The 22,836-nt window shown below is 44.9% G+C and overlaps 1 protein-coding gene across 1 annotated transcript in view; it reads left to right on the top strand.

Annotated features, from left to right (window-relative positions):
- The window catches only part of SPATA1 (spermatogenesis associated 1), a 394,319-nt gene that overhangs the window by 274,732 nt on the left and 96,751 nt on the right, over positions 1–22,836 (top strand). The window contains exon 8 of the mRNA XM_085602111.1: positions 11,026–11,143. Within this exon, the coding sequence (XP_085458237.1) occupies positions 11,026–11,143 (118 nt within the window). The remainder of the gene's footprint in view (positions 1–11,025; positions 11,144–22,836) is intronic.

Here is a 22,836-nt window from a genome sequence, read left to right as displayed (position 1 = left end):
CTGGGTGGGGTTTTCATGCCCCTGTTCACTGCTGGGGTCCCTTTTCAACAACAGTGGCACACAGAGGATGAGGAGGAGGACTGGGAGGGGTCCAGTGACCCTTTAACTGACCAGTTAGATACTGAGCAGGACTGGAGACAGGAACTGGGGGGATGCCAGTGGTCTTAAAACTTCACCCAACCATGGCATGTTGTCTCCTCCTACCGTGGCTAAAGAGGAGGGAGCGTCATAGGCTGTGGTGTTGCATAGGGCGGCCGAGGCTCTCATTCTCGAGCTTCCAATGGTGGTGGTCAGGACTAACCTCCTGACTGAGGTGCTTCTTCGGAACCCCTGCAACCGTTTAATGAGGCCCTCACTAACGTCCTTTTGGGCATGTGGTCCAGGCCCAACACGGGGGCTCCCGTGGACAGGATGATCGCCTGTGGCCACTGCCCTGCTCCGGGTGGCCCCACTTTCCTCTCCCAACACCCCACCCCGGAAAGCTTGGTGGTCCAAGCCTCCACCTCCAAAAGCACCTTCTCTACCGCTCCGCTGGAGAGGGAATCCAACAAGCTGGACCATCTTGGCAAGAAATGTTTCTCTTCCGCCATCTTAGGACTGCGGTTCGTAAACACTGCATATCTCTTGGGCCGTTATTCGCCCTCAGTGTGGGATACGGTGGCGCAAGTGCTGCCTCAGTGTCCGGTGGAGGCCCAGGCAGTGCTCCCCCAGGCTGCTGCCGCCAGGAGAGATGCAGCAAAGTTTGCGATCCGTTATGGGCTGGACACCCCCGATTCTCCGGGCAGGGCTATTTCAACATCGGTAGCGCTTCAGCGCTACGCCTGGATGAGGACCACTGGCTTTTCAGGGGATGTCCAGAACACCTCGATGGACATGCCCTTTGATGGCCGCCGCTTTTTTAGCAACAAGGCAGACAACGCCCTAGAGCGCTTCATGGACTCACGGGCTACAGCTAAGTCCTTGGGCCTCTCCTCCCGTCCTGCGGAGTCTGCTTTTCACCTCTTTCGTGGCTACGGAAGGGGTGCCCTGCTATGTCCCACCCAGGGCCACAGGCCGCAGCAAGTTACCCAACATTCGCGGGAACGTGGAAACAACAGACGAGGTTCTGGGGGCCAGCGGGTGGGTCAGTCCACCAACCCCCCCCTCTGCAGCTGCCTCCAAACCCTCATAGTCTGACCTTTCAGGTCCATCCAACGCCTGTGGGCGTCAGGATTTGCCATCACCTCCCCCACTGGTGCAACATCACTTCGGACAGGTGGGTTTTGCAAATAGTCCAAAGGGGCTACTCCCTCCCCTCCGAGACTACCCCTCCAGCCATGCCACCATGATACCACTGCATGTCGGAGGATCATCTGGCTCTTCTCCAGCAGGAAGTTATGTCTCTCTTGGCCAAGGGAGCCATCAAGTGCGTTCCTGTCCCAGAAGTAGGTTGTGGTTGTTACTCCCACTACTTTCTGGTTCCCAAGAAGGACAAGGGCCTGCGTCCTATCTTGGACCTCAGGGACGTCAATCACTTCCTCTGGAAGGAGAAGTTCAAGATGTTGACGCTTGCTCAGGTCTTGTCTGCTCTCGACCTGCAAGACTGGATGGTAGCGTTGGACTTGCAGGATGCTTATTTTCACATCCCCGTCCTGCCGGCCCACCGGCGTTACCTGTGGTTCACGGTAGGCTACGAGCACTTTCAGTTCACCGTGCTTCCCTTTGGCCTTACCAGCACCCCTCGGGTGTTCACAAAAGTGATGGCGGTTGTCGCAGCTCCTCTGCCCAGATCAGGGGTTTCAGTCTTTGCCTATCTCGACGACTGGCAGTTGAAGGTGGGCTCGCCCCAGGCAGTCGTCTCCCACCTTCAGACTCCGGCCGACCTCCTGCACTTGCTGGGGTTTTCCATCGATGTACCGAAGTTGCACCTGATTCCGTCTCAGAAGCTCCTCTTCATCAGAGTGGTTCTGGACACGACACAGTTTTGGGTCTACCCTCCCGAACAGCGAGTCTGGGATATTCGGGCTATGATTCCGATCTTTTAGCCTCTGTCCCGGGTTTTGGTCAGAATGACCCTGAGGCTGCTGGGCCTCATGGCCTCCTGCATCCTGCTGATCGATCATGAAAGGTGGCATATGCACCTCGGCAGTGGGACCTGAAGTTCCAGTGGGCGCAGCATCAGGGGAATCTGTCCGATTGCGTCCAGATCTCGGAGGGCACTTCTCGACAACTGCAGTGGTGGCTTATGAACCAGCATTGGGTCAATGGCAGATCCCTCTCCCTTCCCCAACCAGACCACATTGTGGTGATGGTTGCCTCCCTTCTGGGATGGGGCGGCCACATGGGAGAGGCAGAGATCAGAGGCCTCTGGTCTCTGGCAGAGTCCGGGCTTCACATCAACCTTCTGGAGCTCTGGGCGATTTGTCTTGTACTGAAGGCATTCCTTCCCTCTGTCCGGGGTGTTCACGGACAACACCAGCGCCATGTGGTATTGCAACAAACTGGGCGGGGTGGGGTAGTCGACCCTATGTCAGGAGGCCCTCCGCCTCTGGACATGGCGGGATAATCAAGGTATTTCCTTGGTGGTTTAACACCTGGCAGGTTCTCTGAACGCCAGGGCAGACGAACTCAGCCGCAAGTGCATGATGGATCACGAATGGTGTCTTCACTCGGAGGTGGTGCAAGGTCTCTTTCAACAGTGGGGAGAGCCTTGGTTAGATCTATTCGCCACCGAAGAGAACGCGCAATGTCAGCGATTCTGCGCATTGGAATTTCCAAGGCGGCACTCGTTAGGCAACGCTTTTAGTCGCGATCTGTTGTACGCCTTTCCGCTTATGCCACTTCTGCCCAGAGTGCTGAAGAAGATTAGGCGTGATTGGGCCCAAGTCATTCTTGTGGGTCCGGATTGGGCACGAAGTGTCTGGTATCCCGAGCTGCTTAACATGGCCATCGATCCTTCGATCAGACTGCCTGTTCGGGAGGATCTTGTCGCAGCAGCAGGGGATGGTCCTCCACCCGAAACTGTCCAGTCTCCACCTACTTGTGTGGAGATTGAGCGGCGGCAGTTGATGTCTTTTGACCTGCCTCCTGAAGTTTGTGACGTAATCTTTGCAGCCAGGCGTCCCTCCACAAAGAGGGTATACGCCGGCAGGTGAAATACATTTGTGGCATGGTGCACAGTAAAGGCTGTGGATATCCTTTCTGCCCCTCTTTCTAAAGTACTCTTGTTTCGTCTCTCTTTAGCAGGGCTCTGCTCTAGGCACTATCAAGGCCACCTTTCTGCCATCTCTGCCTGCCAGATAAACCTTCTCTTTTCAAGTCCCCAGTAGTTAACCATTTCTTGAAAGGCTTAACACATCTTTTTCCTACAATTCCTTTCGTTATGCCTCAGTGGGACTTGATCTTGTGCTAACTTATTTAATGTACGCTCGCTTTAAGCCATTTCATAACTGTCCTTTACGTCTCTTAACTCTTAAGACTGCTTTCCTGGTAGCCATCACTTCCGCTAGAAGAGTGAGTGAGCTCCAGGCTCTTTCTTCAAAACCTCCTTTCTTGTCTGTTCATCCGAACAAGGTGGATCTCAGGACCTGTCCATCCTTTCTTCCTAAGGTGGTCACTGCCTTCCACATCGGGCAGATCATTACTTTGCCCACCTTCTTTCCATCTCCGCATCCTTCAAAGGAAGAAGAGATGCTCCACCGTCTGGACCCATAGCATGCGCTCTCCTTCTATCTGGATCGCACAAAACAGTTCCGGGTGGATGATCAACTTTTTGTTGGCTACGTGGGTGCAAAGAAGGGTTGGGCCGTACACAAACGCACCATTTCTCGATGGGTCGTGTTGTCTATTAAGGCTTGTTACTCTCTGGCTAAGAAGGAGCCTCCAGTCGGGCTACGTGCTCACTCCTCCAGGGAGACGGCAGCCACTACTGCCTTGGGAAGAGGAGTGCCTCTAAATGACATCTGTCAGGCGGCCACTTGGGCATTGCTACACACATTGACCAAATACTACTACCTGGACAGCCAAGTCCCGAGAGACGGCTTCTTTGGCCGTTCTGTTCTCCAGTATTTTCTGGTGTGATCTTGGTTCGCAGACCCTCCACCGGGGTTGGTATTGCTGGAGTATCTATTCTAAGGTAAGGAATCTATAACTAACGTGTTTCCTTCAGATGCACAAGTTACTTACTTTTGGTAACGATATATCTGTAAGAAACATTAGTTAGTTATAGATTCCTTACCGCCCCACCCATCCTCCCCGTTCTGCGAACTGATTTCTAAGGTTAAGGACATCCTTTCAGGGCCCTAGTTACGTCCACCAATGGTCAGTGTCTTGCATGGCTCTGCATTTCTGGCGCGGAAAGTCATGTGCAGAACTAGCGTCTACGTAGCTGCCGCGACGTCATCCCGGGGATGCCGACGACGGATACGTAGCTGACCAACGCCACCTTCCGATGCGCAGAGGTACTGCTGACAAAAAAACTTTCCGGATCCTGTCTGACGCCTGGGGGTAATTCTAAGGTAAGGAATCTATAACTAACTAATGTTTCTTACAGATATATCGTTACCGAAGGTAAGTAACTTGTGTGTTATCTCCGGTAAAAAATATGAGGAAGAGAGGAAGTGTACCATCTGCCTCTTACAGCTCTGCAATGGCAGCGCCCACTGCTCACTGAGCAGTGCAAATAGGAACAATAAAATAATAACATGATGTTATTATCATTTTATTTTTCTATACTGAGCCAGTTTTGGGGCAGGGCAGGGCTGGGCTGTCGTCACAGCCAGCAGAGGGCAGAGTGTTTGGTGCACTTAAGTGCGCATGACAGTTTGGCTGACCATCTTGGGCTGGCTAAACAGTCACGCACACTTAGCATGTTCTCCACCCGGCTGTATTCCACAGCCTGGATGGTGAATATGCACAGGCTCTTAGTCCCTGTCTGAGTGCCGAACCAAGCCACTTCGACCAATTACGATGCTGTTGTCATGCTGGTGACAGCAGCATAGTGATTGGCTAGGGGAGTCTGGGAGCCTGTGTGCTTCCAGGAGTCTAAGAAGAAGGAGGAGAGGCAGCGGCCTTACAAAGGAAAGTGTTTTAAGGATTTATAATAATGGTAAGATAACTCTGGAGGTTAAAGTGTTTGCTGGAGAGATCTGTGTTTGCCTAGTTCTAGTTTTGAATCAAAGTAGCGTAGAGGGTTATGTCTCCTGCAAAGCACATTATGTAAGACAGATCCCCATAGCTCCCAGCCAGGATACTCCCAAAAAAGAGGCCTAAAGGCCCCTTAGCTTTGGCTTTTGTTATGGGCGGAGCTGGAATCTGATAACCCCGTTCCCCGTCTGCACGTATCTGCTCAGAACAAAAGCAGAAAACGTGCAGGCGTGGCTGAAAGTGTCCCGATGTCAGAAAATTACACCGGGACCAGTTCAGCATATTTCTGTGAATTCCGGGAGAAGTAGGAAAGGAACGTGCCACTCCGCTGAAAGTGTCCAGCTTTGCAGCAGGGTAGACAGCATCTACCCGCGTCTATGCTCCACTCAAGCCCTGGGAATTCACTTATTCTGAAAGATACATAAAGAAACAATATCTTAATCTATTTAAACACTAGAGAGCAGGAAACCTATGACAGGCCTCAGAGACAGCGTGGAGTTTTGGACCCATTAGAGCCGGCAAGACAGCCTAACACGCAACAGAAGGAGCAGGGATCCTCTTAGACACCCCTTGGGCTACTTTAGCCATTATGATGCTACGTAGACCTATATCACATGTGACATTCTCAGGCAGATTTTAGTTAATTACAAGAGGTTCTTTACAGATAGAAGACGTAGGCTAAGAGAGGCAGTCAGTCACTGTCACAGTATGTCCAAAATAAACATATAGAGAGCCAGCTTTCACACACAGTTCCCTTCATGTGGCCTGACTCAAGAACTCTGCTGTATGGGGCAATGCTGTGTCTACTGAACAGAGACAGAGAAGGATAAAGAGAGAGAAAGTGTGTGAGAGAGGGAGAGCGAGAGAGGTAAAGAAATAGTTGGAAAAGCAGAGATGGAGGGAGGACAGAAAGAGAAAGTGTGCAAATGACAGAGAAAGAGAACAATAGAGGAAGAGAAAGAGTAATAGCTAGCAGGCCATTTCAATCTATGCATCCAGCATTTATAACAACATCCCTGTATCCATCAGGACTTCCCCAGTGGTGCACCAGTGTAGGAAAGGTCCTATTTTAAGAACACTACATCACAATACATTAACAGTCCACTGATCACCACTTCTCCTATCACTCTGACAGTGGGAGGGAGAGAGAAAAAATAGACAGAGAGAATGGAGTACTGATTTCTTAACTACTGATGTGTAAGACAGATGCCGTTTTGTTCTTCTTCTATCTTTTAGGGATCCACACAGTTTTGATAGGAGCTAATATTATTAGCTGAATTGAGGTGACATCTCAATGTGAAAATGTTAGAAAGTTGGGAATAAGGCTAGGGGAAATGTGGTGGAAAAGGGCAGGATGAGGATTGGGTGAAATGCAGAATAACGCAGCTTTTTGGAAGGAGAGAGATGACTGTACACCAGATAGACCTCCTCAAGCGAGATCAGGACAGAAAGTGTTTAGATTAAGTGAGCAGCAGCGATACTGAAAGATCCTACCTCCTTGAGAGCACAAAAATACATAAATAATTAGAAGAAATAGTGCACACTGTATTGTAAGATATGGAGAAATTGTCTTAGTGTGAATATAATGAAAAGGAAGCCAATGGCATAGAAGCTAATTTACTTCAGTCTACTAGGCACAATCTGTTCACTGAACCAGCCCATTATCCATGCTCTAATTAATAAATCAATAAGGTCATTAGGCAGGAAAGGGACTTTCTGAGTCTCTCATAGACTTAGGCTATGAGAGTAGGGGTAGTGATGCTAGGTGTCTACGTCTCCTGGACAGGGCTATATGTGATCTCTAAAGGACTGAACCTATGGGTGAGCCACACCCCTAAGGGCCCACAAAATAATTTTGATAAATGAATAAGGGTATAGATTTAATCCAAGGCAATGTGTATGTTCTCATCTAAGTAATATTAAGTTTGTTATGTTAAGTTGGAGCAAAGAACCAGCAGTGGTGAATTGTAGTGAAATGTTGGCGGTGTAATTGGCCACTAGTCCATTTTATTATCTGTCTGTCGAAGGGAAACATATTTGATCAATTCTTCTCTAACTGTGTAATGCAAACAAGCACATAATTCTCCTTTCTTGAGGTACAGCAATAAGTCAAATGTTCTGCAATCTGAAAAATTTGGTTTGCTCTTTTGCACCTAAGATATATCATTTGATACATTATGTTCAATTTCAAGAAGATCCCGAATATGCTAATTTCTCAGCATCTAAAAATGCTTTATTAACTGGTGTGCAGAGAAGGGATTATGGTTAAAAAGATTGCAGCTAGCGTTCTCTGAAACAAATGCTGCTGACCCTATCCCATGAATAGGGGTCTTAGTCCATGTTTTTAGGCAATATATCTACAAATAAATCTGGTAGGTTAATCACATTTGGTGTGATGCGTTATTCAGTCTAATTTTAAATAGAGAAATTGGATCAGGTCAAACCACCAAAATATTTTCGAAACTATTTTGTGAAAGAGTTTGCATTCTTTGAGGCAGGTTTCAACTCTCCAATAAAGAAAAAGCTTCTGTGTCCCAAGCGTTGCGTGCATTGTTAGACCAACATCATTTTGAGGGTCGAGCCTGGGGAGCATGCGTCACACTTGCAAGACACTCTTGTATGCAAAAACGGTTTGGAGCCCGCTCATTGCTTACCATTTGTTGGATGGTGTGGCACTCTTCTTTAGAGCCTCGTAATTCGTCAGTGCAGGCCTAACATAATTTCCAATCCTCTCTGTGAAGCGGGGACCAAGCACCGATTGATTCAACGTAATCAGTGCCCGTCTGCTGCTCCAAACTTGATTGAGCTACTATTTTGTTCTGTTTAACTTTTAGTGCCCTGCAAACAGAAGGCGTGTGAGTGACGAAAACATGCCCAGCAGGATAAACAAAATTGTAAAGATTTATTTTCTATAGTTAACCTTCTTTTAACTAAGTCTTCTCTTATCACTTTGCACTCATGTTTTCTTTTGTTTTTGCTCATGGGGGCTGTTCTAAAAAGATGAGGATTATTTTATTGCAAAGCGAAATTGTTTAATTCTTCTATGTAATTTGTGAAAAATTTAATATGCCCCACTCCAACCCAAAACAATCTGCCCCACTCCAATCCAAAACAATGTACCCCACTCCAGTCAGCCCCACTCTAATCCAAAACAATCTTCTCTACTCCAATGAGCCCACTCTAATCCAAAACAATCGTCCCCACTCCAATCTTTTCCACTCCAATCCAATACCCCTACTGCAATCCAAATTAATCTGCCCCAGCCAATCAAAAACAAGAAGCCCCACTCAATCCAACACAATGGGTCCCACTCCAAACCAAAACAATCTGCTGCACTGAATCAAAACAATCTGCCCCACTCCAATCCAAAACAATCCGCCCAACTCCTATCCAAAACAATCTGGCCCAGTCATTCAAAAACGTTCTGCCCCATTCATTCCCAAACAATCTGTCCCACTCCATACCAAAACAATCTGCCCCACTTCAATCCAAAACAATCCGCCCCACTCCAATCCAAAACAATCTGTCCCACTCCAATCCAAAACAATCTGGCCTACTCCAATCTGAAACAATGAACCCCAATCCAATCAGCCCCACTCGAATTCAAAACCATTTGCCCCATTCCAATCAGTCTCACTCCAATCCAAAACAATCTGTCCCACTCCAATCCAAAACAATCCACCCCACTCCAATCCTGTCCACCTCACCCCAATCTAATCCACACCACTCCAATCCAACTACCCAACAGAAATCCAATCCAGCAAAATCCAAGCAAGCCCACTCAAATTTACCACACCCCACTTCACTCTACCGCACCCCTCCCCAATCCAATCCACCTCAATCCAATTCACCCCGCCCCCTTGCAGTTCACCACACCCCAATCCAAACCACTTTAATCCAATTCACCTCAATCTAAAACAGTCTGCCCCACTCTAATCCAAAACAATCTGCCCCACTCCAATCAAAAACAATCTGCTCCACTGTAATCAAAAACAATCTGCCCTACTGTAATCCAAAACAATCTGCCCCACCCCATTCAATCGAATCCACCTCTTTCCAATACACCCCACTGCAATCCAATCTACTCCACTCCAGTAAACCCCAACTGACACCAATACAATTCACCCCACTCCAATTCACCCCACCCCTCCATACCATCCCAAGCCATCGCACCCCACTCAATCCGTTCCACTCTACCCCAATCCAATCCACCACACTCTACCCCAATCCAATCCACCACAATCTACTCCAATCCAATCCACCCCACCACCTCAGTCCACTCCAATCCACTCCACCCTATTCCACCCCACTCTTCGACACTGCAGTGTATGACAGTGCACTCTACGGCTCTCTCTGTCACTGAACTCTACTCCCCTCTACTCAGCTGTACAACACTCTACTCCCCTAACTCCACTCTACGACACTCTACTCCAACAAATCAAGTTTATGACATTCTACACCCACCACTCCACTCTAGGACACTCCATGCCACTAACATTTAGCCATGCTTAACAACAGCCACACTGGTGTACACTATGGCAAACACACATTGCCAAAGCCAATAGCTCTAGTATAGGCGAGTCCTATTGACTTTGCAAATGGTTGTTAAATATTTGATGTGTCCTCCTTGGCTTCGGCTGTATTTGACACTTGATCATCTTTGTCAGCTTGCCCTGAATGTACAGTGCATCAGACGGGGCTATCAGGGCACAATCTGGGGTCCCTTTGAAGCCTGATTTAACCAGGTGGAACCAGCAAACCTCATACTGGAAAGCTGACAAAAACATCCATACACATATAGATACATCACTATGTTACCCATAAACAGGTTCAATGGTGTTTCGGTCTTCTCTGTTTCTGTTATCGGATCCCTTGTCTCTTGATGCGGAGCCTCGCCCTCAGTTCAATTTATGCTCACAATCTGAATCAGAACATATCACTTCCTTTACCTACAATAAGTGAGGAATAGAGACAGTGAAGAGAGTGAGAACTTGTGTACTGTATGAAACTAACTCCCTTAGGACGATTAGCACCCACCTCTGGGCAACAAGGGGCCGGGGAATCTGGCCAGATATTATTCATGGAAAAAGAAGGGTGAAGCTGTTTACTGTGGTTAATGCCATTTTAGAGTAAAATCTGAGTTGAGATGAAAGTGCAAATATTGAAGTTTATTAATTAGTCTTCAGGAGCCATGGCAGTCTGGATGGAGAATTCCTGATGTCCATGCATTTGGGGTGCCAGCACTTTAGGGAATTTGATGCATTATTAGCCCTGGAGCAGGAAAGGTCATCCGATTGAAACAGGGCAATCGGGTACAAATTCTGTATGCTGGGGCCCCGTGAGCTTGAACATTTTAAAAGGTTCAATGAATTGTAATTCTCGAGAGATACATATTCCAGTTTTCTTTAAAAGAAAATAGCCACAAGCTGCACCAACTTCATGAATCGTGGACGTACTAAAGAGGACTTATTTCACTGATGTTTCAATCTTTATAATATTATTATTATTTTTCCTGTTTTAAAGCGTTTGGCCCATACCATTTAAAAGAGAACAGCAGAACGCCCGTATCTCTAGGGTCTGGCAAGTAGCCAACCACTTACACTATACTGTGCGCTATATAGGGTATTGTGAAAAAAAAAGGAAAAACAGGGATGCTCTTTAATTACTTTACTTTATGTGTGCGATCTCTTAAGATTCTTTGCTTCTTTCGAGTTTTTTATTCATTTTACAGGACTTCAGGAGAGAAACTTTATTTTAACACATATGTATTGGTTTTGTTTAATTATTGAATATAACTTATGTACATTATTGAAGTATAAAAAGCATGTACATGTGGTGTCATAAGTTTACTCCTGAAGGAATAAATGTTTACAATGGGTTTTTTTTGTAATTAATTTGCAGTTGTATGGAAAAGACACAAAACTTTTACCACATCCAGATCAATATGTCGGCCCACCAACTCCACCATTGTTGGCACTTTCTACAACTAAAATTCAAGTTTCTACATTTCAGACAGAGAGTAAGTATCCGTTGATTAAAATATACTAATGTATGGCCTTGAATAGGAAATGCTTTAAACAATAGTATTATAAATTATGTAATATTTGCTGTTGTATGATTACTTTTTCAGATTTTCTTGTTGATGTTTAATTTTTGTATTCTCTAAAATGAATTAAAGCACCACAGGGATACAGTCCCCCAAGGTATTTAAAAAAATACATATATCACTACAACGTGAAGATAACAGGGCCAACCAAAGGGGTCTAAAACGGATACACATACATGTCTTAGCACACATTGACAAAGTCAATTAATCTTGTGTATTTTTTTAATTGGAAGTTATCCTCTATTAACGGCGTATTGGAGTGTGTGCATGTGTGTATGTATAACCCTGCTGTGAGGACGTATCGGTCCTCATAGCGTGGGTAAGTCCTGACAGAATCAGAGAAACACTAGCTTTATGAAGACCGGTGCGTTAGGCGGACCGGTCCTGTTAGTTTGTTTAGGTACTTTTTAGTGAGTGTATCAAAAAACTAAAAGTGCAGGTATATTTGCCCCCAGTCCCCCTTATAACCTAACCTACTATCAAAGCGTGCATGGAGTTAGAACAGTAAATACACACTTCTTTACGGTCAATGGTATGTGTGTATGTGCGTGTTCGTGTATTCGTGTGTGTGTGCGGAGAGTGGGTGGATTCAATAATGAGTGAAAGGTGCATGAATGATTGAATGATTAAAGAGTGCATGGATTGATAATGGAATGAGTTCTTAGGAGGCTAAATGGGTGAGTGAAGGAATGCATGGATCAGGGACATAGATTCTATTGGTGCAGCATGTACAGAGGCCCTGGAGCCGGAGGCCCGAGGGGCCCACTGCACCCTGAATACTGCTGTATTTCATAGTTTATTTCTTTCCTTGCACTGGGGCCCATGACACATTGGCTGTCCCACTGACATGGATGGGTGAATGGGAGGGGTGTATGACTGGAGTGAGTGCATGAATTGACTGATGAATGAATGATGCGTGCATCTGCGAATGGATGAATGTGCAATGGGTTAATGAGGGACTAAGATGACGAGTGAGTGAGTCCAACAAAATGCCAAGGTAGCAACTGCTAGACAAAAACAAATATGCAACGCAAAGGGCACTAGCCACTTTAGAAAGTCCTGCGTCAGAGTGTCTCCATTTCTGTGTTAGGCATTCATAATTAGTATGCGCATGTATAATTAAAGGAGCTGGTGGCTGAAAATGCTGCTAGCACCCTTCAGCCCATCTGATGTTGAGTGTGATGTACACCTCTGACCCTTAGTGTACATTTTTATCCCAGTTGGCCTTTTGTGAATCATAGGCGACAAAGTTTATTTTTTGGCACTCCAACACTTGAGTAAATTCTGCTCAAGGCACCTTGGCTATGCACAGATAAGACTTTCATAATTATATAATTGATTCTCTTGTTTCTGAGGCATCTGCACCTGACTGGCTTACAACATGTGGCAGAGACTGTGAGAAACATTAATCTTGAATAGTAGGTGAACTCCCTGGTAAATAAGCAGTTCAGCAAATGTGGGTGTATGTGGATATTTGGTATATGCTTTTAGTACAGTCAATAAAGTTAATTTGTATGAGTTAAAGGGTTTTATTTATCAATTCTTTAGTTTCATTCTTTATGCAATAAGCATCAGTCTTTTTAAGCATCTTGGTTAGAAATAAATATAATCCAGTAATCAATATTTCAATAAAAAGAAAAATGCTAAATTAATACAAATAACAGTTAAAATTTATAGAATACAGCAAGCAAGTTTCATAAAGGAATTTTGCTAATCTAAATTTAGTTAGACTGGAATAGAATAAGGTGTAAGATAAGAATTCCAAAAAGAGTTCTGATGAGAGAATAAATGCATAAGCATAAAACCTTTGCAGTTCGAATAAAAGAAAGGGCCAAGCTGGACAACATAGGCAGCTTTAAATCAACAGACATCTAATACAAGAAATTAGACTCAAAAGTAATCTCTCAGGAAGAGAATAATGGTCTCAAGATGCCATAGAATGTTTCCCCGGAAAATGTGATTGAGAGAAACCCTCTGTACTCTAAAAAGACACACAAATATAAACACACAATATTGTAGATGGAAACAAGTATCACTTTTTTCATATAAAGCATCCAATAGGATATCAGTAAGCCCTTGGGAATAGGTAAACTCCCCAGTTTCTCACATTTTCACACTGGGTCACAGACAAAAGTCCTTGAAAAGATACTTTGTACACATTTTGCGGTTCAGACAGTTCTTCCAATGAATCATCCTTGCTGTTGCCGCCTCTCCTCCTGTCCAGAACCTCACTATCAGTTGTCTAATACAAAACAAATGACTATTCAGTAACTGACAGAAGTCTTGTGGAAAGTTAAAGCATCTGCATTGAAACTAAAAGCATCTTTTCTCCATCTTCGTTGCTGCCCATCACCGCTTTTTAGCCTTTCTGTCTATTCTTTAGTTTCATCCATGTCAAATGCGTTTATATCCTGCACTTCCTTCCCTAACCATTCTTATATTTGTTTATCTTCCGGGGTGCAACCTATTTTCAGCCTCTATGGAAACTAAAGCTACCATTAGAGGAAAGATCCTCTGTGTTCCTGGCAACCATGTCACTGTGCCCAGCAGCATCAACATCAGGTTGGATGCAGCAGGGAGACCATTCTGTGGAAGGAAGGGAAGCAGTAGAAGTATGAGGGGGAGGGAGTCGGTCTAATCAACCAATGTCCAAGTGCAAGAACTAGTTTATGTCCTAAAACTAAACCCTTAATGGAATCTCGGTGGTACAATACAAACATCAGTGGAAAGCCGTGGGCTTGACAGACAGCTGGTCAAAGCAATGGCAAGCCAGAAAAATACAGGAAAGGCAATGGCTGTATGTGGTGGACACAAAGACCTCTGTCTCACTCTCTCTCTATAATTCTTTATGGGTTTTTTATGTGTGCTGTATGGCAAGATCTTTTCTATTCTTAAAAAAAAGATACTTGAGACATGCATATACATAAAGGGTAATACGTTATCCAATTTCAAACATTGAGCCCCTGCTCAAGCAGAAAGTTATCATGTTAGACCTGAAATCCTTAGTGTGGTATTTCCCCAGACCTTTTGCCTTCACTCACCTGTTTTTGCTGAACTTGATTTTGTTGGCATTAGGACTACTACATGTGCACAGGGGCTGTAAACAAAATTAAATGCTACTAATGGGTTTTAGCTTTCATTGCGCTACCACTAAAGTAGCACTGTAAAACAATTCTCAGGCCTATCACTACAGCTTGTAGTGCTGTTTTAAACTGCCATTTAAACTGGCAAAATAAACCATTTTCCAGGCCTAAACCTTGCTTTTTAATATTCATGAGTCACCCCTAAGGTAGGCCCTAAAGGCTCCTAGGGCAGGATACATAGAATGTAAAAGGTAGGACATGTCTAACTGATGTTTTATATATTCTAAAAACCTACTAAAGTAATCTTTTACTGTTGTGTGACTACATCTCCTATAACCTAACAGTGAGTTATCATATTAGCCTTAACAAGTGAAAACCTCAGTTTTGGAACATATAGAGAAATGCTTCTTCCACTAAAATTAGTTGTAATTTAAAATCCTTTTTAATAGCAATGTCAGATTTTAAGTAACTATTCTGGAAATGCCACTTTTAGAAAGTGGACATTTATCTGCCTAAATCAAATGTGCCTTTCTGCCAGCGTCCAGGGTCACATGACTGTGAATGGCTCTTGTGTGGTGTTTTGTGTGTTCCCTCCATACATCAGAACAAAAGGGCATTGCCTGTGGGCAGGGTTTTTGTAAAGTGTCCTGATTAGTATGTTCTGGGGATTGTACTCGGACGTCCTGAGCTTCAAATGTTAGCCTTGTGGATATGCCAACCCCATTCTGGACGTCAGAGGGCTGCCTGCCCTACCACTGATAAATGCATTTTACACCTAAGCCTGCCCGCCCTTTGTTACCCGAGACAGTTTGGAGCCAAACCCAGGAAAGGGGCATCCCCCATCCAGGGACTGGCACATGGGATAAAAGTGGCACCTTCACAATCTCTCACCAGAACACTTGTGTACCTGTGGAAGAGTCATAAGAAGGACTGCACTGCTGTCTGAAGAAGTAAGACTGGATGTGCTTGTCTTGAACGCAGGATCCCAGTAAGTGGTACTAAGAGTCCGTTGGCTGATCTCCGGTTAGAGGTACTGGGACACAACAAGCTTTCAGAGGCCTCCCTGCAACTGCCCAGCTAATCAGCACCTACTGGACCTCCCTGGGCCTGCATGAGCCCTGATGCTGGCCTCTGTTGGAGTGAGTACTGATCTGCAAGAGGTACCTCCCAGGACCTTGACCCTTGGCAGGCATCAGAGTGAGCTCCTACTAAATAAAAGGTGAAAATCTAGAAGTTTTGAGCTCCTCTTGACCGCGAAACAGACTCCTTACGCTAATGAATGACGTACATGATGCATGCCATAGCGAATCTCCAGTGTTAACTGGTCTTCATGTTAGCCATGACAGTCCTTGTCAGCAGCAACAGTCCGTGTCGATAGCCATTGCGAAGCTCCAGGGACAACTGGCTCTTTGTGCCACAATAGCAACCATCCGAGTTCATATATGTATTCACATGAATTAAAATGTCTTTTAAATTTAAGCAAAGGTGCAACAATAATAATATATTAATTCTTTCATCTGACATCGTTGGATGTGAGGGTTGCCTTATTCAACATAATGAAAATAGGTTTTTAAGCTGGGTTCCGACAGTTAGAAGGCAGAAAGGAAATCTTCAACTTCTTAGGAGACCAGATCGAGCAAGCAGAAGCTGTTAATATCCTTCATGAAAGCCATAGGCAGGCATCTTGGGGCCAGCCCTGCCTTATCGGTTTGCTAGCACAGCATAGCTTTCAAGCAGAAATAGACACTGAATTTTTTCACACAGACAACCCTTTCTATTGTTCAACTGAGATATGCAGATGAGACGCCACATTAGAAACTCGCATAAGCCAATTTTGGTACTAGGACAGCTTTTGTAGAGGCAAGAAGGGAGGGGATAAAGAATAGAGATAGGTCCAATCTTTTAATGCAAGAGTATTTTGAATTCTGAACTACCATTACTGTGTTTCAGTTCGTTTTGATATTCTATTTATTAATAATTTTCTTTGCCACTGATTTGTTCTTTTTTATAGTTACAACTATACACATTTTATCTTTGTGTGTGTCAATTCTTGGTGAAAAAGATTCAAAACTCGCTAACAGCAAATAATCCTGTGAAGTCGCACATAACTGATCATTACCCACCAGAACGCAGCATCCTCGGTGTTAAAAATTGGGTTTCTGGTTGGCAGAGGTATGCACCCTGTCCAAGCAGGAACCACAATCCTAGTCACGGTAAGTCAGATACACACCTTAAATTAACCTGTGCTCATCCTCTGATAGCTTGGCACAGAGCAGTCAGGCTTAACTTAAGAGGCAATGTGTAAAGTATTATTGCAACACTTCAAACAGTAACACAGTGAAGACACCACAAAAAGACACCACACCAAGTTAGAAAAAGAGAGTACATTTTTATCAACAAAACAAAACCAAAGCGACACAAATATAATAAGTATAACCAGACTTATGAATTTTTAAATAATACATGAAAATGTAATATTTAATAGCTTAAAGCCCCAACCTGGGATACCAGGTCACTCTAGACCAGGGTAAATGCACATGTTAAGGCCGACCGCGATCAAGTGCAGGCCAGATACAGGGCCCATCCTTGCCTGCTGAAAAGAACCTTAGATATGTTGTCGACAGAGCTGAGATGTGGAAAGTAAAGCGGTGATGGGACATCGTTGAACTGCAGGGTTGAAGGTGATGTGTCAGGGCCAAGCCACAGAAAGTCGGAGATGTATCGGGACTGGAGTCGAAGCACGGGAAGCAAGGAGGTGAAGTGTCGTTGTCGAACCTCTGAGTTGAAGGTGATGCGTCGGCACTAAGCTGCACAAAGTCAGAGATCAGAAACTGGAGACAATGCGTTGTGCAGTCAGCGATGCAATGTCTGCAGTCCGTGCAGCAGTGGCGGTGCGTCATCGTCGAGGGAAATGTGCCTGTTCCGATCAGAACAACGTCTTTGATGTGTGGATTCTAGCTGTTACAGAACTTTATACCCACTTTGGAGGGCCCAGGACTGGATTGGGACCACTTGGCAGGGCAAGGCCTGCAGCAAACAAAGTCCAAATGCTGTTGCAGGTTGTTGAAAAGACTTTAATGTCCCTGAGACTTAGAACTGGGGGCAAGCCAGCCTGCCCTTGAAGTCACACTGGGTTCAAGTGAGATGCGTCCAGTCCTTCCTTACCAGGGCAGAGGGTAGCTGGCGACAGGGTAGCACAGAAGAGCAGCATTTCTTCTGGAGCAGCAGTTCAGCAGAGGGGCAGTCCTTCCTCGTGGCAGGGTTCTTCACAGGTCCAGTAGTGCACTGAAGTGGAGGAGTCAGAGACCCAGTACGTACACCCAGTTGTGTCATTGGAGTGGTGGTATTAGAGCAGGCATCCTTGGTGTGGTTTCCCCGGACTTTTTCCCTCCGACCTCCTAGTTTTGCTGGCTTTAGGAATCTGGGCACTTTACTAATGCTAACCAGTGCTAAAGTGCATGTACATTTTACTTGAAACATGGTAACATTGGTTTATCCACAATTGGCATATTTGATTTACTTATAAATCTCTTTTAAAGTGCACTACATGTTTCCAGGGCCTGTAAGTCAAATGCTACCAGTGGACCTGCAGCACTGAACGTGCCACCCACTTAAGTAGCCCTTTAAACATGTCTTAGGCCTGCCACTGCAGAGCCTGTATGGGAAGTTTTAAACTGGCATACCGAACTGTAATGTTACCCTACTTGCCAGGTCCAAACCTTCCTTTTTATTACATATAGGTCACCTCTATGTTGGGCCCGGGACAGCCCATGGGGAGAGTGCAGTGTATTTAAAAAGTAGGGCATGTACTTTTAAGTTTTGCATGTCCTGGTAGTGAAATACTCTTACATTTGTTTTTCACTATTGCAAGGTCTATCTCTCCCATAGGATAGCACTGGCATTGCCTTATTACATTTTGTAAGTGTAATTTCCAGTTGGGAAAATATGGGACCCCTATATTTGGTGTCTCTGGAATCACAATTAAAAAACACAACTTCTAGTCAAGTTGGTTTTTAAATTGCAATTCTAAAAATGCTGATTTTAGAAGGTTAAAAGAACAAATGATGGACGGAATGCTGAACAATGCAAACATTCACACACAGTCACAAGGATCTGGGCTTAATACATCCTTCTTTTGCTCACCCCGCCCCCCTGTTAGGACCCAACCACATGCAAATCAGTCGTGACCCTGCTCCTTATGGAACAGTTCAGCCTGAACGGCCAAGCCAGGTCCTTCTTGGACTGGAAACAAGCATCCTGCGACCGGTTTTGGGGTATCACCCCTCATCAGCCAGGCTAGCTTGAATCTAGTGGCACAGTGAGAATAGGACCCACGCATGGGCATACCCTTTCCACATTGGGAGACACAGGTAGAAAGAACAAATTATAGATGTAATGCTGAACAATGCAAACATGCACACACAGTCACAAGGATCTGGGCTTAATTCATCCTTCTTTTGCTCACCACGCCCCCCTGTTAGGACCTAGCTATATGCAAATCAGTCTTGACCCTGCTCCTTCATGGGAACAGTCCAGCCTGAACTGCCAAGCCAGGTCCTTCTTGGACTGGAAACAAGCATCCTGCGACCGGTTTTGGGGTATCACCCCTCATCAGCCAGGCTAGCTTGAATCTAGTGGCACAGTGAGAATAGGACCCACGCATGGGCATACCCTTTCCACATTGGGAGACACAGGTAGAAAGAACAAATTATAGATGTAATGCTGAACAATGCAAACATGCACACACAGTCACAAGGATCTGGGCTTAATTCATCCTTCTTTTGCTCACCACGCCCCCCTGTTAGGACCTAGCTATATGCAAATCAGTCTTGACCCTGCTCCTTCATGGGAACAGTCCAGCCTGAACTGCCAAGCCAGGTCCTCCCTGGACCAGAAACAAGCATCCTGGGACCAGTTTGGGGGTATCACCCCATATCAGCTAGGCTAGCTTGAATCCAGTGGAACAGTGAGCACAGGACTCACATTTCCAGTCCAGGGAGGACCTAACCTGGCAATTTGAGCTTGACGTTTCCCATGAGGAGCAGGGTCAAGACTGATTTGCATATGACTGTGTCCAAACTGAGGTGGGGTGAGGTGGTGGGCAAACAAATTATGGATTATACCCAGATCTTTGACTGGGGGTGAATGTTTGCATTGTTCAGCATTCCATCCATCATCTTTTCTTTTTGCTTTTTGGAAGTTGGCCTTTTCTTACTGTAACCATTTTGTGCCTTTAACCTGCCTCTGGAATACACATCTGGGGTGGGTGACAACTGGCTTCCTGCATTCCCTCTAGACAGACACACACAAAGGAAGGGTAGGTGTTACTGAGTGGCCGTATACATGTGATGGGCCATCCTGAGCAGGATAGAAGGGTGGAACTGAGACTTACACTTGAAAGGGCTGTGCCCTGTTCCCACACAAAGGGTTACATACCCCCTGTAATGAGACTGGAGCCGGGGCAGGAAAGGCAGAGTCTTGTGCACTTCAAAGGCAACTGTTTGAAGTTTCCCTACTTCAAAGCCCCAACTGGGTATAAGAACTGGGTCTCTTACACCACCAAATCAGGACTCTTCTGGAACTGAGGACATTCTACCAAGAGGAAGGACTGCTCTGCTGCTGGAGTGATTGTGACTTTGCTAAGCTTCTTTGCTGTGTTGTCCTGCTGCCTTCTGCCTCTTGCCTGGGAGTGAGAAAGACTGGACATGTATCTCTACATCTCAGCTCCTAAGTATCTCCAAGGGCTTCTTGGCTTGTCTCCTGTTTCTCACGTCTGAGAGATTTAAAACACTTCACCCTGGAACCTGAAGAAACAGCACCTGCACTCTGCTGTGAGTCCTGCTCTGGTGCCAATTCATTCCTGGGCCCTTGAAAGTCAGATTTCAGTGCTGCAACCCAGAAACTCGACACATCAATGACATTGCGCCAATCAGAACTGCTGTATTTTTCTTCAAAATTGATACATCGCCACTACTGCATGAGCCAACAGCATGATGTATCGTCCCTTTTCCCATGCATCTTCAACTTCATGCAGAGCGGCACCAACCCATCACTTTGTGCTGATCGCATCGCCTACAGCCCAGCGGTTTGATGACTGCACATCCTCTCAATGCTCATTGCTTCTTGAATCTCGACGCATCCTCAACTTTGCGCAGCTCGGAACCTACACTTCGCCCCCTCTGCGAGATCAACAGTGATGGATCTCCTCCTGTTCTCCTCGCATCCTCCTCAATGTCAACGCATCCAAGGTACTGTTCAGCATGCCACTGCTGGTCTCTGTATCCGTCCGTGCTCCATCACAGTTAGCCTGAACTTTTGGATTTGCACAAGTCAAGCATGACCAGATAGCCCCGGTTGACGCTATTTGTTTCTAAGCACTACAAACCAGTTCAAAAATCCATATCTTTACTTGTGCTTATTGGATTTTTGCCTTTTCGGTCTTGTTTTACTCATAAAAATATTGATTATTTTTCTAAAGTGGTGTGGAGTACTTTTACAGTGTTTCACTGTGTTACTGTATGTTGTGTTCACAAATAATTTACACATTGCCTGATAGCTATGTGCCAAGCTACCCGAGGGTGAGCACAGGTTAATTTACTGTGTTTTACAGACTTACCCGGACTAGGATTGCCGTGCCTGCTTGGACAGGGATGAACACTAATGGAGGAGGGCTGGGAGCAGTTAAGCTGAGCCTGTAGTATATGAACAATTGAAGTGCTAGAACTGCCCTTCTATTAAAGCTACCATATCATTCTGGAGTACACATTTGGAAAACGTGAAACAAAATGTGTCAGAAGAAAAAATTCATTCCTTTGTTTGATTGAATCAATATTTTATTAATCTAATTTATAGGTCTTTATAACCTTCCTGTTGCCCAAGGGGCTAAATATTTAGAAAAAATAATAATTAATAGAATATTTACAACATTTGTACATTCAATCCTGACATATCACATACACATCTCATGCAATCACATCCATTCCTACTATCACACAGACTTAATTCACATTGAAGCACAATTTTAACAATCATAAGACCACAGAGTTAATTATAAGAGCGCCAAGTTTGACTTCTAACACTTCTTAATTTTCGGTATTTTAGCCTCTTGTGGTCACAGTATAAGGTCTACGCGTTTCGAGACCCATGGATCATCGGGTCTGTTTCGAGGTATGATTGAATAACTGAAAGCCCGTCATCCTGAGGTATTTGTGTATATAAGGAGACTACGTCCAAAGTAACTAGATGAAATGAATTGGGGATGTAATGTATAGATGAAAGTTTGTTGAGAAAATCTGTAGTATCAGCTAGGAACCATCAAACCCACGGACCACGTTGTATTGCAACTTAATTGAATCTCTTGGAATTTAGTACGTGAGTTCCATCATCCTTATGTGGAGACCGCAACGAATCACCGCCTTTTGATTACTTTTCCACTCTGTGCGAATCGCTATCCTCTGAAGGATACACGTATAGCACATAATATTCTACCACAAACGATCCGACTCGATCAGTCCTCTTTCTATGCCCAATCCCTCCACCAATTAGCTACAAGACGCTTAAAACGTCATCAACAAGGGACCATCATTGCGACGAAAATCGGCAGAGCAAACACGGAAACGAACGGACACCTTGCATAAAACCCTCTGACTTCGACAGGTATGAAACGCCGGAAGATTGAGACTACGGTCTAATCAGCCCTTTGTTTAATTTCCCCCTCTCCGTTTCCTAATATTCCTAATAATTTACCGATTTTTCACAGAGTCGACCATCACCATTTCTGATGAAAAGCGGCGTCCCCGCAGCGAACGCCTAAACGCAATTACTACCACAAGAAACTTCCTCTTAAGGTAAACCCTGGCTTTTACACGCGACGCACCCAGGTGTTTCCCTCCAAAGCATTAAGCTCCATCTGATGCCATGTTTGTTGCTCTCTCAATTTCTTAACCAGGTTCAGCCCTATCAGCTGCCTTCCTGTCAAACACACAAATTTCCTCACGTTGGTTGAGCAAACCCACTCAACTGTAAGTCAATTCCGAATTTACTCAATTTCTGAATGCACTTCTCTTTCTAAATTAGGTATGGTTGCCCTTACACTCTTTCACTATTTCTTCTTTGTTTAGACTAATCCCGTCCGTCTCCATCTGACACAAGGTAAACCAATTGAGCTCCTTCACAAAGATTTCTGTGAGAGGTTAAGGGGAAGTACCCTTACTGATTTAGGTTTATTATCATTTCACAGGTCCTGAAGAGAGACCCGATGATCCATGGGTCTCGAAACGCGTAGACCTTATACTGTGACCACAAGAGGCTAAAATACCGAAAATTAAGAAGTGTTAGAAGTCAAACTTGGCGCTCTTATAATTAACTCTGTGGTCTTATGATTGTTAAAATTGTGCTTCAATGTGAATTAAGTCTGTGTGATAGTAGGAATGGATGTGATTGCATGAGATGTGTATGTGATATGTCAGGATTGAATGTACAAATGTTGTAAATATTCTATTAATTATTATTTTTTCTAAATAT

This window comes from Triturus cristatus, chromosome 4_2 (assembly GCF_964204655.1).
Source record: "Triturus cristatus chromosome 4_2, aTriCri1.1, whole genome shotgun sequence".
NCBI classification, from domain to species: Eukaryota; Metazoa; Chordata; class Amphibia; order Caudata; family Salamandridae; genus Triturus; species Triturus cristatus.
The sequence above is the reverse complement of the archived record's forward strand: the minus strand, read 5'-3'. Positions and strand labels throughout refer to the sequence as shown.